Genomic DNA, 15,414 nt, shown 5'->3' on the forward strand with positions numbered 1-15,414 from the left:
CAGCAGATGGCCCTTATTGATTTTGAGGTCAGTAGATGATAGGTCAAGGTCACAGTGACCTAGAACAGTTAAACGGTTTCCAGATGATAACTGAAGAATGCTTGGACCTAGGATCATGAAAGTTGATAGGGAGGATGGTCATGGCCAGCTGATAAGCCCTATTTGTTTTGAGGTCAGTCGGTCATAGGTCAAGGACACAGTGACCCGGAACAAGTATATAGTTTCTGGAGCATAACTCGAGAATGCTTTGGTCTAGGATCACGAAACTTAATAGGGATGTTGATTATGACCAGCAGATGACCCCTATCGATTTTTTCTATTGAAATTGCTGAACTGTTTTAACAAATGTGACTTTTATTAAAACTCCGTTTATATCAATAATTGAAATTCTGATAATTTTTATTCATACCTGTGTTCTCACAGGATGACGGTCAGGATCCATGCTGTTCGCTAACGGTATCTTTAATGTCAATAGGGTTTGAAAGCGAACAGCATGAATCCTGACCAGTTTGCGCGGATGCGCAGGCTAGTCCGGATCCATGCTGGTCGCAAATGCAGTATGTTAGTTTTCTCATGGTGCGGCTCATATGTGTTGTCCAAGAAGCAGGCTAAGACAAAAATCACATTTAACTCAGATTCTGTCAGAGCCTTTCAGTGTTACGTGTTTTTTGCATGATGATCATTATCATAATCAACATCTTGATGGGCAGATATGTAATTGTTATTGTTTTGCCTTCGATATCTGTCCTACCGTCCGCCTGAAGATTTAGCCATGGGGGCCGGAGAGCCCGATCTGGGTGTTTGGGTTCCAGTTCCTGTCCTATGCAGACGGAGATTTTCTTTCTCTTTCATACCTGTTTCCATAACCATCAACCAAATTGGTACAAAAGCTAGTCGTTTTCGTCACCTTTGCATTCGATTCGCAAATTTGTGTCATATAAATTGAAACTTTGTTATGTTTCTAGATATATTATAACAGAATGCATAATCTAAATACATTCTCTGATTTGATAAAGATTAACTAGTATGAAACCTGGTCATGCGTACATAAAGCTTTCTTCACATAGCGCTTCCCTGGAGCTTCTACTTGTCCAACTACCACTGCCACAACGTCAGCTTCTGTTGCCTCTATCCCTGCCACTGCTGCAGCTACCACTGCTACTGCTACTCTACATTATCATCGTCATTTTCATTATCATCATCATTATAATCACAATCATTACTATCATTACAATTGGTGATCTTATTCACAATTATTGGAGCTTTAACTCTTCAACTGGTTTAGAAATACCAACCTATCCATGGCTACGATTATTTACCTTCAACGTGACCGTGACCGTGACCGTGACCTAGAGCCGATGGTTCTGCATATTTCTCAATAACAAAAATTGTTCTTATTTTTAGGAGGTAACATATTTTACCTGTGACATTTCTTACACAGCGGAACGAGACTAGTATTTGTTGATTATGGATTATGGCACCCAAAGATTTTTGTCCCTGTTAGTGATACAAATATAGAAATAGTGAACACAAATTACAAATTTGTTTGCCACGAGACACCGCTACGGCGACAACGCCTAGTTACATCAACAAATGCTCTACCCAAACAACTCCAAAAAAGGTATCGCAAGTTAATTTAACCCTTTTTGAGTTTCAGTTTCTATGGAAACGTTCCTGGTAGTATCTACACGTATAAATATTATGTAAATATCATAAATATGTTCAATAGCCTGAATAGGATTGACAATACTGAACTAAATAGAAAATATAGGGCAACTACACACGCTGAATTACGTCACGCACCCGATATGAAATTCAGGCGTCAGTGTATGGAAAAATATTGACGTTTCCGGTACCAGTGTAACTTAACAGGGAATAGAAACCAATAGGAGGATACTACGTCATCGCACACCTGCTAAAACGATCGTCCGCGGACACCAAAGGTAAACAAACCCATCGCTCGGAAAGTAAAATTTGATCTTTATTTATCAACACTGACTTTTTGCAAAATCTCTTTCGGTGCATCGAAGAACTATATGTCCTATAGTGTCCCCGGTGTATATACTTTTCTAACAGTCCTTGTAGTTTTATAGATTACGATGTTTAAATTTTTTTTTCTCAAAGATCCACTGCGTAGACGGACCCATAGATTTGCATGTCTGGCTTAATAGCCGCTTATACAACCTTGCACGAGCTCGAACAATTGTCGTCGGGTCTTCCAAAATGCCCATACACTATCATCAACGTTCAAGTTTGTCCCGTGGTTATGTATTTAGGATGTTTTGAGAGAAAATTTAAAAAGATCCATCATGTAAACGGCTGATGAAAAGATCCACCATGTAAACGGGTGATAAAAAATCGATCCACCAGGATGTAAATTAACCTGAACTTCCTCCTTTTCTTTTTTTCTAGTTATGCTGATATTCTTTTAATAAATATTAATTGTATATTTCAGAAAATGTTTGTCTGTGCTCTATGCGCTAAAGAATATAAAAGCAAGTCTGGCTTAATTAAGAACGAGAAGAGGCATGCGGGCGTTGGCAAGCATAAATGTCTTCAATGTGGTATGCTTGCCTTCTCCAGAAAAGACTTCGAGACGCACATAGCGAGGCACAGCAATGACAGACTATATGTATGCACCAAATGTGGTATGTAATTAAGCAATGGCGATTTCTTTTGTAAATTCTGTTAGTTCATTGCTGATTTAATAGCATCCGAAATATTATGACTCATCATCTTTATAAACATAGGTCATAGACCTATAAACGTAGGTCAGTGACAATTCATTACGACTCGTGACCGAAACCCGGTCTCGTTAGCTTTCAAAATAAAATCTCACTATTTTCACCTACAGTTTTGATTATTTATATTATATACACATCTAGTATACTTATTATATGAATGAAAAGAAATAAAATATTCCTTCAAAATCTTTTAAGTATGACAAGTTAAAATGACTTAAGTTCCAACATACCCAAATTTTGCTTCTTCACTATGCTAGATCTATATGCTTATACAGTTAGTTAACGGAATGGCAGATCTCAATTCCTAACAACAAAATAATTTTAAAAAGTGTTTGGACATTATCATTAATTCCAGTTTCTGTGAAGACTTATCATTATTTAGACGCATTTGAAGTGATGATAAGATGCTAAAAATGTATTTTCAATGGTCCCAAAGTCGAACTGTTAAAATGATGCAATAATAATCACACCACACCTGTTCCCGTAGTTTGATTTAAGACATAGTGTAATGATATTAGTAATGCTAGCGCAAAAGATACTTACATATCTACTTTAACCTTTTCAGGCAAGACATTTAAAACGCAAAAAGACATGCAAGATCACTCAAGGCTAGAGGACTCTGATGGGAAATATGAGTGTGACACCTGCGGGTCAAAGTACAAGAAGAAATCGGACCTAACGGAGCATGTGAGAAAACATAGTGGAGAGAAACCTGAAAGATGCATCGAATGTGGGAAGTGTTTCCGGTTCAAGAACAATCTCCGTAGACATTTAAAGACACATGCAAAAGGACCGCAGGCTGGTACAAGTGGCATGTAAATGTTAATGCTGTAACAAATGTGTGCCATTTTTAGCTCATCTGATTTTTTGAAGAAAAAAAAGATGAGTTATTGTCATCGCCTGATCGGCGTCTGCGTCGGCGTCGGCGTTGCCAGGTTAAGTTTTATGTTTAGGTCAGTTTTTCTCCTAAACTATCAAAGCTTGCAACACTTGTTCACCATCATAAGGTGACCATGTACAGCAAGATACATAACTCCATCCTGCTTTGTGCAAGATTGATGGCCCCTTTTGTACTTAGAAAATATCAGTTTTCTTGGTTAAGTTTTATGTTTAGGTCAACTTTTCTCCTAAACTATCGAAGCTATTGCTTTGAAACTTGCAACACTTGTTCACCATCATAAGCTGACCCTGTACATCAAGAAACATAACTCCATCCTGCTTTTTGCAAGAATTATTGCCCCTTTTGGACTTAGAAAATCAGTTTTCTTGGTTACGTTTTATGTTTAGGTCAGCTTTTCTCCTAACCTATCAAAGCTATTGCTTTAGAACTTGTAACACTTGTTTACTATCAACAGCTGACTCTGTACCAGAAGGTACATAACTCCATCCTGCATTTTGCATGAATTATAGTCCCTTTTGGACTTAGAAAATATCAGGTATCACACACAAAAATCAGATGAGCGTCTGCATCCACATGGCGGAGCTAAAACAACAAGGAAAAAAATGAACACAATTTTCAAATAATCATGACAGTATCTATCCCTGATTCTATATAAATAGCTTCGATAGTTTAGGAGAAAAGTTGACCTAAACATAAAACTTAACCAAGAAAACTGATATTTTCTAAGTACAAAAGGGGCCATCAATCTTGCACAAAGCAGGATGGAGTTATGTATCTTGCTGTACAGGGTCAGCTTATGATGGTGAACAAGTATTACAAGCTTTGATAGTTTAGGAGAAAAACTGACCTAAACATAAAACTTAACCTGGCAACGCCGACGCCGACGCAGACGCCGATCAGGCGATGACAATAACTCATCTTTTTTTTCTTCGAAAAATCAGATGAGCTAAAAATGGCACACATTTGTTACAGCATTAACATTTACATGCCACTTGTACCAGTCTGCGGTCCTTTTGCATGTGTCTTTAAATGTCTACGGAGATTGTTCTTGAACCGGAAACACTTCCACATTCGATGCATCTTTCAGGTTTCTCTCCACTATGTTTTCTCACATGCTCCGTTAGGTCCGATTTCTTCTTGTACTTTGACCCGCAGGTGTCACACTCATATTTCCCATCAGAATCCTCTAGCCTTGAGTGATCTTGCATGTCTTTTTGCGTTTTAAATGTCTTGCCTGAAAAGGTTAAAGTAGATATGTAAGTATCTTTTGCGCTAGCATTACTAATATCATTACACTAAGTCTTAAATCAAACTACGGGAACAGGTGTGGTGTGATTATTATTGCATCATTTTAACAGTTCGACTTTGGGACCATTGAAAATACATTTTTAGCATCGTATCATCACTTCAAATGCGTCTAAATAATGATAAGTCTTCACAGAAACTGGAATTAATGATAATGTCCAAACACTTTTTAAAAATAATTTTGTTGTTAGGAATTGAGATCTGCCATTCCGTTAACTATCTGTATAAGCATATAGATCTAGCATAGTGAAGAAGCAAAATTTGGGTATGTTGAAACTTAAGTCATTTTAACTTGTCATACTTAAAAGATTTTGAAGGAATATTTTATTTCTTTTCATTCATATAATAAGTATACTAGATGTGTATATAATATAAATAATCAAAACTGTAGGTGAAAATAGTGAGATTTTATTTTGAAAGCTAACGAGACCGGGTTTCGGTCACGAGTCGTAATGAATTGTCACTGACCTACGTTTATAGGTCTATGACCTATGTTTATAAAGATGATGAGTCATAATATTTCGGATGCTATTAAATCAGCAATGAACTAACAGAATTTACAAAAGAAATCTCCATTGCTTAATTACATACCACATTTGGTGCATACATATAGTCTGTCATTGCTGTGCCTCGCTATGTGCGTCTCGAAGTCTTTTCTGGAGAAGGCAAGCATACCACATTGAAGACATTTATGCTTTCCAACGCCCGCATGACTCTTCTCGGGCTTAATTAAGCCAGACTTGCTTTTATATTCTTTAGCGCATAGAGCACAGACGAACATTTTCTGAAGATAAGATAAGATAAGATAAGATTTATTTAAAGTCGGCAAGACATCGAACAAGTACAACATAAGCTCATGTGAGCTTTTGAACCGACTACAGATTAACATGTTGTATATATTAAAACAATTGTATAAAAGCTGCAATGATAATATGGATTTTAGTGTTAACGAGTTAAATAGCATTTAGCACAATATACCAATAAAAATATCTAAACAGTCTAAAACTATGACATATGCCTGTCTAGGATGTCACTTAAAAGGAAGAAGATAAATCACAGATAGATTAATTTAATAAAAGATACTTGTATAAAAATATTACAGTAAGTAAAACTGGTTTTGTGTTTAGCATAAAGATCCATGATTAAGGTCAGTTAAAGATTGGCAGATATCATAGCTTACAATATAAAAAGTACAAAGCTTGCAACAAAAAGTACAAGAGCAAACAAAATATATAAGCATGCGTGACGAAAGCAAAAACACATAGAAAGACCATTGACTGCAAGTGAAAAACATCTAAACAAACACAATCACATGTACAACATATTTTTTGCTAGGAAAACATAATAAAATGAGTAGTTGGCAAAGCAGAATTACAGTACTCTACAGCTAACTTGTAACATACAAAGAAAAGTAAAAAAAAAAAAAACATAACTGTATGAAAACAATTCTGACTCTACCAAGCTTAATAGCAACAGGCTTGTAAACTAACATAGGTGGGGAAAAGCAACATGCAAGACAGCAAAATCAAAGAACAAAATCTGAGATATACAATTAATATTTATTAAAAGAATATCAGCATAACTAGAAAAAAAGAAAAGGAGGAAGTTCAGGTTAGTTTACATCCTGGTGGATCGATTTTTTATCACCCGTTTACATGGTGGATCTTTTCATCAGCCGTTTACATGATGGATCTTTTTAAATTTTCTCTCAAAACATCCTAAATACATAACCACGGGACAAACTTGAACGTTGATGATAGTGTATGGGCATTTTGGAAGACCCGACGACAATTGTTCGAGCTCGTGCACGGTTGTATAAGCGGCTATCAAGCCAGACATGCAAATCTATGGGTCCGTCTACGCAGTGGATCTTTGAGAAATTCTTTTTTAAACATCGTAATCTATAAAACTACAAGGACTGTTAGAAAAGTATATACATCGGGGACACTATAGGACATATAGTTCTTCGATGCACCGAAAGAGATTTTGCAAAAAAGTCAGTGTTGATAAATAAAGATCAAATTTTATTTTCCGAGCGACGGGTTTGTTTACCTTTGGTGTCCGCGGACGCTCGTTTTAGCAGGTGCGCGATGACGTAGTATCCTCCTATTGAGAAACGTGTATGTAATAAGACTCGTTTCGGAGTTCATATTCGTGGAATATGTGATTCAGGTGTAAAATGCACATTACTGGTATTTTTTCTTTCTTCGTTTGCTCTTTCAACACGTACAATCGCGGAATTACCGTGCATTTTGAACTTCGTGATGAATTAACTGTATTGATTTAATGTATAGTGCACCAGGTAAGCTATTCTCTTGCCTTGGTAGTAAGACTTTGGCATATATTGTTTCGCATTTTTCAATCAACAATTATAGATTATTAGCGGGAAATATTGCGCGACTTTAGGACATTGCCAGTGGTATTGAACCTGAAATAAACTCAAAACATTTACATTTTGTACATGCAGTTTTATCAAATACAGACGCACATACAATAATTAAGTTGTACAATATTTGTTTGTAATTTGGCAGCTGTTTGGTCTGAGTGCCAATTATTCATGATTATATTGGGTATAGTTTGGATATAGGTATAATTTACTAAGTATCTAACAAGAAAATCGGCCGATGTAATGAAATATTTCGACCCCCATAGAATAATGACCCCCCGGTCATTATTCTATAGAAAAAGTGACCCCCCCCCCCGGTCATAGTATTATGACCTCCAGATTATAGTACTATGACTCCCACGTGAAGTAAACTGAACCTCACGAAGAATATTGACTCCCATAAAAAAACGACCCCCGGTCATTTGGTCAAATTTAGTGGATACTCATGTATCTAAGGCCTAATTGCTGCATTTTATGCCCCCACTTGGGGGAGGGGGGGGGGGGGGTGCATATAGATTTGCCCTTGTCCGTCCGTCCTTCCGTTTGACCATTAGCTCCAGATACCATCACTTGACACAGAAATCAGAGCATTCCGCAACGGGAAAAGGGATTCTATTTCTAGACGCTGTATCTTAGTTTATACATTTTTTCAGGAAAATAACAATTCAGAAGACGTTCACAAAACACACCAGTGTCAATAATCCCTGCAAACTTCGGTATGAAGTAGTTCTTCAGAAGAAAACTGCACAAGAAACTGCTAGCATAGAATTAGTATTAATAGAAGTTGCAATACTTAGCAGTGGCAGTAAAGTACGGTAGCGGCAACAATAGAAAGTAGTAGTAGTAGTAGTAGTAGTAGTAATAGTAGTAGTAGTAGTAGTAGTAGTGGCAGTGGTAGTGGCAGTTGCAGTAGTAGCAACAGCAGCAGCAGCAGCAGCAGCAGCAGCAGCAGCAGCAGCAGAGGAATAAGTGACAGCAACAACAGCAGCAGGAGAAGAAGAGGTAGATGTACAAGACGTATTAGTGGAAGCAGGTATAGTAGTATCAGTAATAGTAGTTGTAGTAGTAGTAGTAGAAGTAGTAGTAGTAGTAGTAGAAGAAGTAGTAGTAGTAGTAGTAGTAGAAGTAGTAGTAGTAGTAGTAGTAGAAGTAGTAGTAGTAGTAGTAGTAGAAGAAGAAGAAGAAGTACATGTAGTAATAGCAATAGAAGTAGCGGCACCAGTAGTAGTAGTACAATCAAAATGTTAACTATTGGCAATGGAGGGTATTAGAGTTGTAGATCTAGTAAAATTGTCCGTTAGGTTTGGTGGGGATCACTTTTTAATAGATATTATCGTCGAAAGTCTTTTTAGGAGCCGGTGTTTTACACGGAAAGAGTAACCGTTTTAAATAGAATAACGTCCGGGAATCGATATTGTATGAGAGTTCGAATGTAGTGGAAGGAGTCACTTTTTCTATAGAATAATAACCGGGGTCGTTATTCTATGAGATTCGAAGGGAGTCATCTTTAAGGAGTCAGTATTTTACTTGGAGGGGTCAGTTTTTCTATAGAATAATGACCGGGGGTCGTTATTCTATAGAGTTTTCAAAGGGAGTCAGTTTTTTATAAGGGGAGTCAATATTTTACAGGAAAGGAGTCACATTTTCTATAGAATAATGACCAGGGGGGTCGTTATTCTATGGAGGTCGAAATACTTCATTTCACCGGCTTGTTCATTTTTCTGTTGTTCCCTACAATCTAACCGGTTATAACAATTCTATCAACAGGCGACTATAACAATTCTATCAACAGGCGACTGACTACCATCTGAGTTTTGAAATGTGTAAACTTTGGATACTTTTCTGTGCTTTAAGTCCATGCCCTTCCATAATCTTTGTTATGAGACAGTATTTTTGTGTGTTTGTCATCTATTTGTTTTTGGGTGAGGGCTTGGTGGCTTTCTTTCTCTTCCTTGGTTAATCTTTTTATCAAGTGACGAAAACACGCCCTGTAAACACTGGCACCACCTCATTTTCGTGTAATATTGCCTTTTATATAAGTGGTATTACAAAATATGCATCATGCTTAGCATTTTGAAAATTTAAGTTATTTAAAAGCACTTTCTCATCTTTTTTTCTTTTTTTCTCAGGTTATCATTAAGCAGCTTAATTTTTCAAGTGTCATTAATTTGGACTGCTCAACTTGCCTAAACCTTATTTTTCAAGTTTAAACATATTTTATTCCTAGTAATACATGTACAGATTAAATACATACATCATAGTTTGAACAAGGTAAGTAGGACAGGATAAGAATGAAATACACTGACTTCTAGAATTCTTCTCCTTATTTTTTTTTCGAGTGTCGTTAATTTGGACTGCTTAACTTGCCTAAGCTCTGTATTCGTTTGCTGAGCACCAGTATTATTTGGTACTGTTTTCAAGGGTGATTCTAATTTACTAGCGGATTTTGTTGTTTTTATAGTTGTTTTTTCTTTAATTTGTATCATCATTCTATTATTATTGTTAACCTCTTTTGGGATTACTTTGAAATCTTTTGTGAATAAAACTGTCTTATTTTCAATATTGTCGTGTGTTTCGATTCTTATTTCTATGTTTTCGTCAGTTTTGAATCAAGTTGTGTTTAACTATGTTTTCAAAGTCAGGTGTCGTTTCTTTGCAATGATAAGACTTGTATTGCTTCATTGTACCTAAACAGGGCAGAAATAAGAATTTAATCGTAATTAGTATTAACAATCTGTCGTTCAATATGGACAAAATCGTATCAAAATATTTGCAATCAGTAGTACAATGTTGTGTGTAAAAATCAAAATAAGTCGTTCACTACCATTTCAATAAGGCGTACAATACAATACAATACAATACAATACAATACAAAGCACCGCGAATTCAAATGTGTTTTAAACGAAATCAGGGATGAATTAAGGCTGAAATCGTGATCAATGAAAAAGAAAATATACTAAATTCTTATAATGTGACATGCATTCAGAAAATTTGCCTCAATTTTTGATAAAACTCATTCACTTTTGGTTGGCATCATCTATTTTTAAAAACATTCACCATTTAATCAATTGATTTTATCTTACCTACTGCTCATGTAAGTCATTCTGGACTTTTATTGACTGGGGAACACTTGATACATGCCTTTCGAAGACATCTCAAGGAATAAACATACCTTTGTTTGGTAATTATCCAAATATCAATCGAAAAAGTTAGACCACATTTATGACATTTAAACAAATGGTTGAAATCACATCGCTATTTCCGTTTTGGTTGTTCAATCGTTTCTACACTGTGGATGCAAAGATAATACCCTTTTTATTACATACGCATCTACACGTATAAATATAATGTAAATATTATGAATTTGTTCAATAGCCTGACTAGGATTGACAATACTTAACTAAATAAAAGAAATAGTGCAACAACAACACTAAATTACGTCACGCACCCGACATGAAATTCAGGCGTCAGTGTATGGAAAAATATTGACGTTTCCGGTACCAGTGTAACTTAACGGGGAATAGAAACGAGTATGTAACAATTAGCATTTATCGTTTGAAAATATCGTTTGACAGTCAATATCTAATATTAAGCATTTCAAGGCAAATAACAATTGGCGAATGGCATTGCGCACTGATCTTGCAGTTGCAGAACAGACCCAGGTGATAAGCATTTGGAAATAAACTGAAGGTTCATCATTGGTAACTTGGATCGTGGCCAATGACTGGGCATTATAATATTAAACAGAAGTAACAACAACAACAATGACGAAATAAGCGATTTCATAGCTCAAATCTAAAATTTCAAATCTAATCTTAGCTTAAATCTAAACTCCTTGGAAAGTTTGCAAATATAGAAACGGCATAAAGAAATGAAAAATCCATTGTAGCTAAGACCCAAACACACAATTCAAACACAGACAATATGTAATCAGTGAAGATAAGTCATCTGACCTACCTAAGTCATTAAAAAGGACATAGCTAGATAAAATAATATTTATTTTAGCAGTTTCGCTAGCACTTCTCCTCTATTGGACTAGTAATTAGTTTTGATGTGTTTTATTTTACATGGAATTTCTGTAAACCATTGTTTATAATAAATCAGTAACAGCCGTAAAATATTATTGCTTTGCTCAATATTTGCTGACTTTGTAATATTTAGAATTAAGAATTCTGCAGCTTCCAAATTTAAAGCCGGACACGTGTAATGCCGATGATGATGGCGGTCTTCAAAACGACCTATATTCTCGTCTTCTTTGCACTGCTCAAACTGAGCTTCGGACAACATGTCTCCTACACAACCATGGGATACGGAAACAACCAATATGGTGTAAAGACAGCGTACTTTTGGACATACCCAGAGAAAGACCATGCTAAAAATCATCTAATGAAAATAACGATGGATGGGCGGTCATGCAACGCCGTGCATGTAAACGTTGTAGCGAGGCACGGAGCCCGATATACTGGTTTAGCAGAAATGCGGTCTTTCTCCATACTTCATGAAAAACTAAAGCACAATTTCACTAACCGCAAGTATGACTTTATAAATACCTGGATCAACAGCTATCCCGAAGCAAAAGCAGAACAGCTTTCTGTGTTAGGGAAAAGGGAAATGACGTATCTTGGAAAGTATTTTGGGACAGAACTTTTTGATTTATTAAATGGAACCGTTTCAGCAGACGACAATCCGGTATCAGTACATTTTGCAGCAACACGGAAAACACGGACACAAGAAGGCGCCAAATTGTTTTACAGCGGTTTAACCGACGCAATAATAGGGCAAAACTTGACAAATGTGAAACCTGAAATCCGAGATAATATTCTTCGTTTCTATGACAACTGCAAAAGGTACGAGCAAGAAACTGCCGACTTAAGTGAACAAACAAAGTTCGAGAACGGACCTGTATTTCAGAAGGTTATTGTGGATATTACAAAAAGACTTGGTGCCAATGTTTCTTTAACTGTAGGTATGTGATCTAAGGTACTGACTTGTCACTTCAAAAATTGAGAAGAACTTTGTTCATTTTTTAAAACTTTTCAGCTTGCTTAAACAAAGTGGCATCAAGTCAAGCGAATTAAAACTAGAAACCCAACCAGCTAACAAATACACTTTTCGAACATAATATTAAGCCATTCTTTCTGGTCGTGCACGAGGTTTTCGCGCTCTTAAAACTTCTGTGTTTCTGTAAACTTATGAAATATCACTATAGAAAGATGATATGCAATTATTTATCAGTATGTTTCCCTTTTGTTTCAGGTGATGTTAAGATATTGTACATGCTCTGTGCCACGGAACTTGCTATCATGAGCAATGCAGACTGGTGTAGTCTGCTTACAGACGCTGATAGGGAAGTGCTGGAATATGATAATGATATTAAGGTAGGTAGTAATTCGTGTACTTTTGTCAGCTCGTTTGCGACGATTACCTCTTATGGTACAGGTAATATTGCGCCAAAACAGGACTAAAAGGTTTGGTATGACTTCTTATTTACATCGAAATAAAACCATGAGATATGGAATCATTTTTTATACCTGCTGGAATCACAGAGATACAGCAAAATAAAGTCTTCATACCCTACTAGTCGCCGCTTACGACCATGCAAGGGTAAGACAATGGGTTCTGATTCTTTTCAAACATAAAACTAGTTGCCTGGTGTGGATATATTGCCATGATTCAATTTCCCTGTCTTCTTGGAGAGCAGACGTCACGTCCCCCTTTCGATGTTTTTGCCCTTTCAGCTTTGATTAAAACTGTATGTATTGTTATTGAGGTAACTGTGTGTCATTTCGTACGTTTAACTTATACACATATTATATTCATATAATTGTACATAACTATGTTCTTTTTTGCAGGAGTATATAACAAGACTATATGGACATGCTGTAACAGGACAGATGTCTTGTCCACTCGGAAGGGATATATTTACAGCTATGGACAATGCTATAGCGTCGAATGATCAAGGATCGAGGTAAGGTTATAACTGATCGTATTAGCTGCACTGTTGACAAGATTGTGTATAAAAAATAGGGATACTGCGAAAAATATCTTACTTGGAACTATGAATAGTTGTAGTGTGTAGTTAAACAAGAAAACAAAACACCTGATATTAGCAAACTGAATAGAAAGTACCACTGAATAAGTCAAAATTGTTATATTTTACATTGTTAACATAAAAGAGATCATACTGTTTTAACAATCTTTTTGAAATCTACAAAAATATATATGGCTGTAAGATTTAGAAAAAGTTTGGTATTTAAGTACACAAAGTTCAATGATGGGTAAGATTTATGTAGAAACAATTTAGTTATGATGCTTGGACTGCAGACAAACTTCATGAGCAATTCTCATGACACTTAAACATACAAGATCTCAGTCTAGTTTGATAATGGACAAGCATTAGGCCACATATCTTAATCAGTATTCATAAAATTTATACATAAAGTATATGGCCACAAGATCTTGAAAAGTTTGATAATATGCGATATTGTTTCAGTAACATCAGAGTTACCGACCTTGAATCAGTCATAATGATCATATCTCAAATTGTTTATACACTAGAGGTCATTCTTCGTGAAATTTATGATTTATGTAACCGCATGATCATGGCCAAGCTTGCCCTGTTACATTATCAGGTACATATCTTATGCAAATTTTCATTTAACTTGCATAAAACTTATACAGCCGTAACGTATCGAAGATGTTTGATATTGGGTATTGTTGTTCAAATAACACAAGACGTATACCGCTTGTATTTGTCAAAATTGCTATTTTTTACACAGAATGGTTATGGTCACGAGATCACAAAGAAGTTTAATAATGGAAAAAGATTGCTCATAAAACACTAGAGTTAGGGCCCTTGATTTAGTAAAAACTGTTCATTTCATTTACACATTCGATGCTTTCTTGAGCTTTTGAGCAGTCATCAGGAAACTTTCGCAAAATGTACATGTTCAGGTAAAAGACATTTCACTTCAAATGTATCCGAGTTTATTGCCCTTGAATGAGTTAAAATTGGCATAATTCAAGAGCAATTTTCACGACACTCACATTTTTACACGATTATAGACTAGTTCGATGATGTCAAAACTACTCTAACAACACCACTGTAATAGCTCTAGATTTAGTAAAACTTACTGTATTTATGCTGTATATCAAAATGCTTGTACAAGCAATTAGGTGCACATGATAGAGCCATGGTATTACCCTTGCTTAAAGTATTTTCTTAAGAATGTTTTTATTGCAATTGCCGAGACTGTTGATCAAAAATGAATTCAAATGCTTTGTTTTTCTATTTATAGCTACAGGAAAGGCATATTCCAGGTGGGCCATGCTGACACAGTAATTGATTTGGCAGCTGGACTGGGTCTATTCAACGACACAGACTCTCTAAGGGCAGATAACTACGACACCATGAAGAACAGGAAATATCGAGCGTCCATACAGGACACTTTCTCTACTCATTTTGCATTCATTCTCTACAACTGTGGAGGAACAGGGGCAGATAATTATGCTCTTAAACTGTTTTTCAATGGAAAAGCTCTGTCTGTCCCAAAATGCAGCAGTGATGTGTGCTGGTATAAAGATGTCAGACTGGGTTACAAACAATTCATTGACAGCTGTGACTGGAACAGTGTATGTGCAGTTGATCATAGTCAAAGTATAGTAGGCTAAAAATATGAAACCCATTTCACAATTACATCTTGCAAATTTTTATACATACCTATTTCTTACAAAATTAGAAGCGCTGGTGGTATAGGCCAGATATAATGTGCATTCCAGTATTATTTGCTATGGCAATAAATAAAAAGTTCTTGCCTCAGAAAATGAAATATAGCTGCAGAATATCATGCTCCAATCAATAAATGTGTTTAATAACTCAATGGCATTTCTGTCCTGTGAAAACAATTGTAAATATACAGGGATATGACCCAACACAGCTGTCAATCACTGTGGTAGCTTTGCAACTATAGTATATAGGGATGTCACCTGACAAGCATGGTGGCAGCAATGATAACAACTACTTATTCCTCAAGCATATGTGCCAAACTAAGTTGCTGCAGTGCAAGTAACCTCAATAG

General features: G+C 36.0%; 2 protein-coding genes across 2 annotated transcripts; both read left to right on the plus strand.

Moving 5' to 3' along the window:
• The first annotated feature begins 772 nt into the window (after positions 1–772).
• LOC123549821 (oocyte zinc finger protein XlCOF15-like) lies at positions 773–3,563 on the plus strand. Its single transcript, XM_053525587.1, has 4 exons — positions 773–799; positions 1,405–1,407; positions 2,456–2,648; positions 3,310–3,563. The coding sequence occupies exons 1-4, from the start codon at positions 773–775 to the stop codon at positions 3,561–3,563; spliced, it is 477 nt and encodes a 158-aa protein (XP_053381562.1).
• A 7,730-nt stretch (positions 3,564–11,293) lies between these two features.
• On the plus strand, positions 11,294–15,331 carry LOC123562723 (multiple inositol polyphosphate phosphatase 1-like). The gene is made up of 4 exons (XM_053536500.1): positions 11,294–12,302; positions 12,593–12,714; positions 13,189–13,304; positions 14,635–15,331. Exons 1-4 carry the CDS (start codon positions 11,543–11,545, stop codon positions 15,005–15,007), a joined length of 1,371 nt encoding a protein of 456 aa, XP_053392475.1. The 5' UTR covers positions 11,294–11,542; the 3' UTR covers positions 15,008–15,331.
• Positions 15,332–15,414: the final 83 nt, after the last annotated feature.

Source organism: Mercenaria mercenaria, chromosome 2, assembly GCF_021730395.1.
Source record: "Mercenaria mercenaria strain notata chromosome 2, MADL_Memer_1, whole genome shotgun sequence".
Lineage (NCBI taxonomy): Eukaryota > Metazoa > Mollusca > Bivalvia > Venerida > Veneridae > Mercenaria > Mercenaria mercenaria.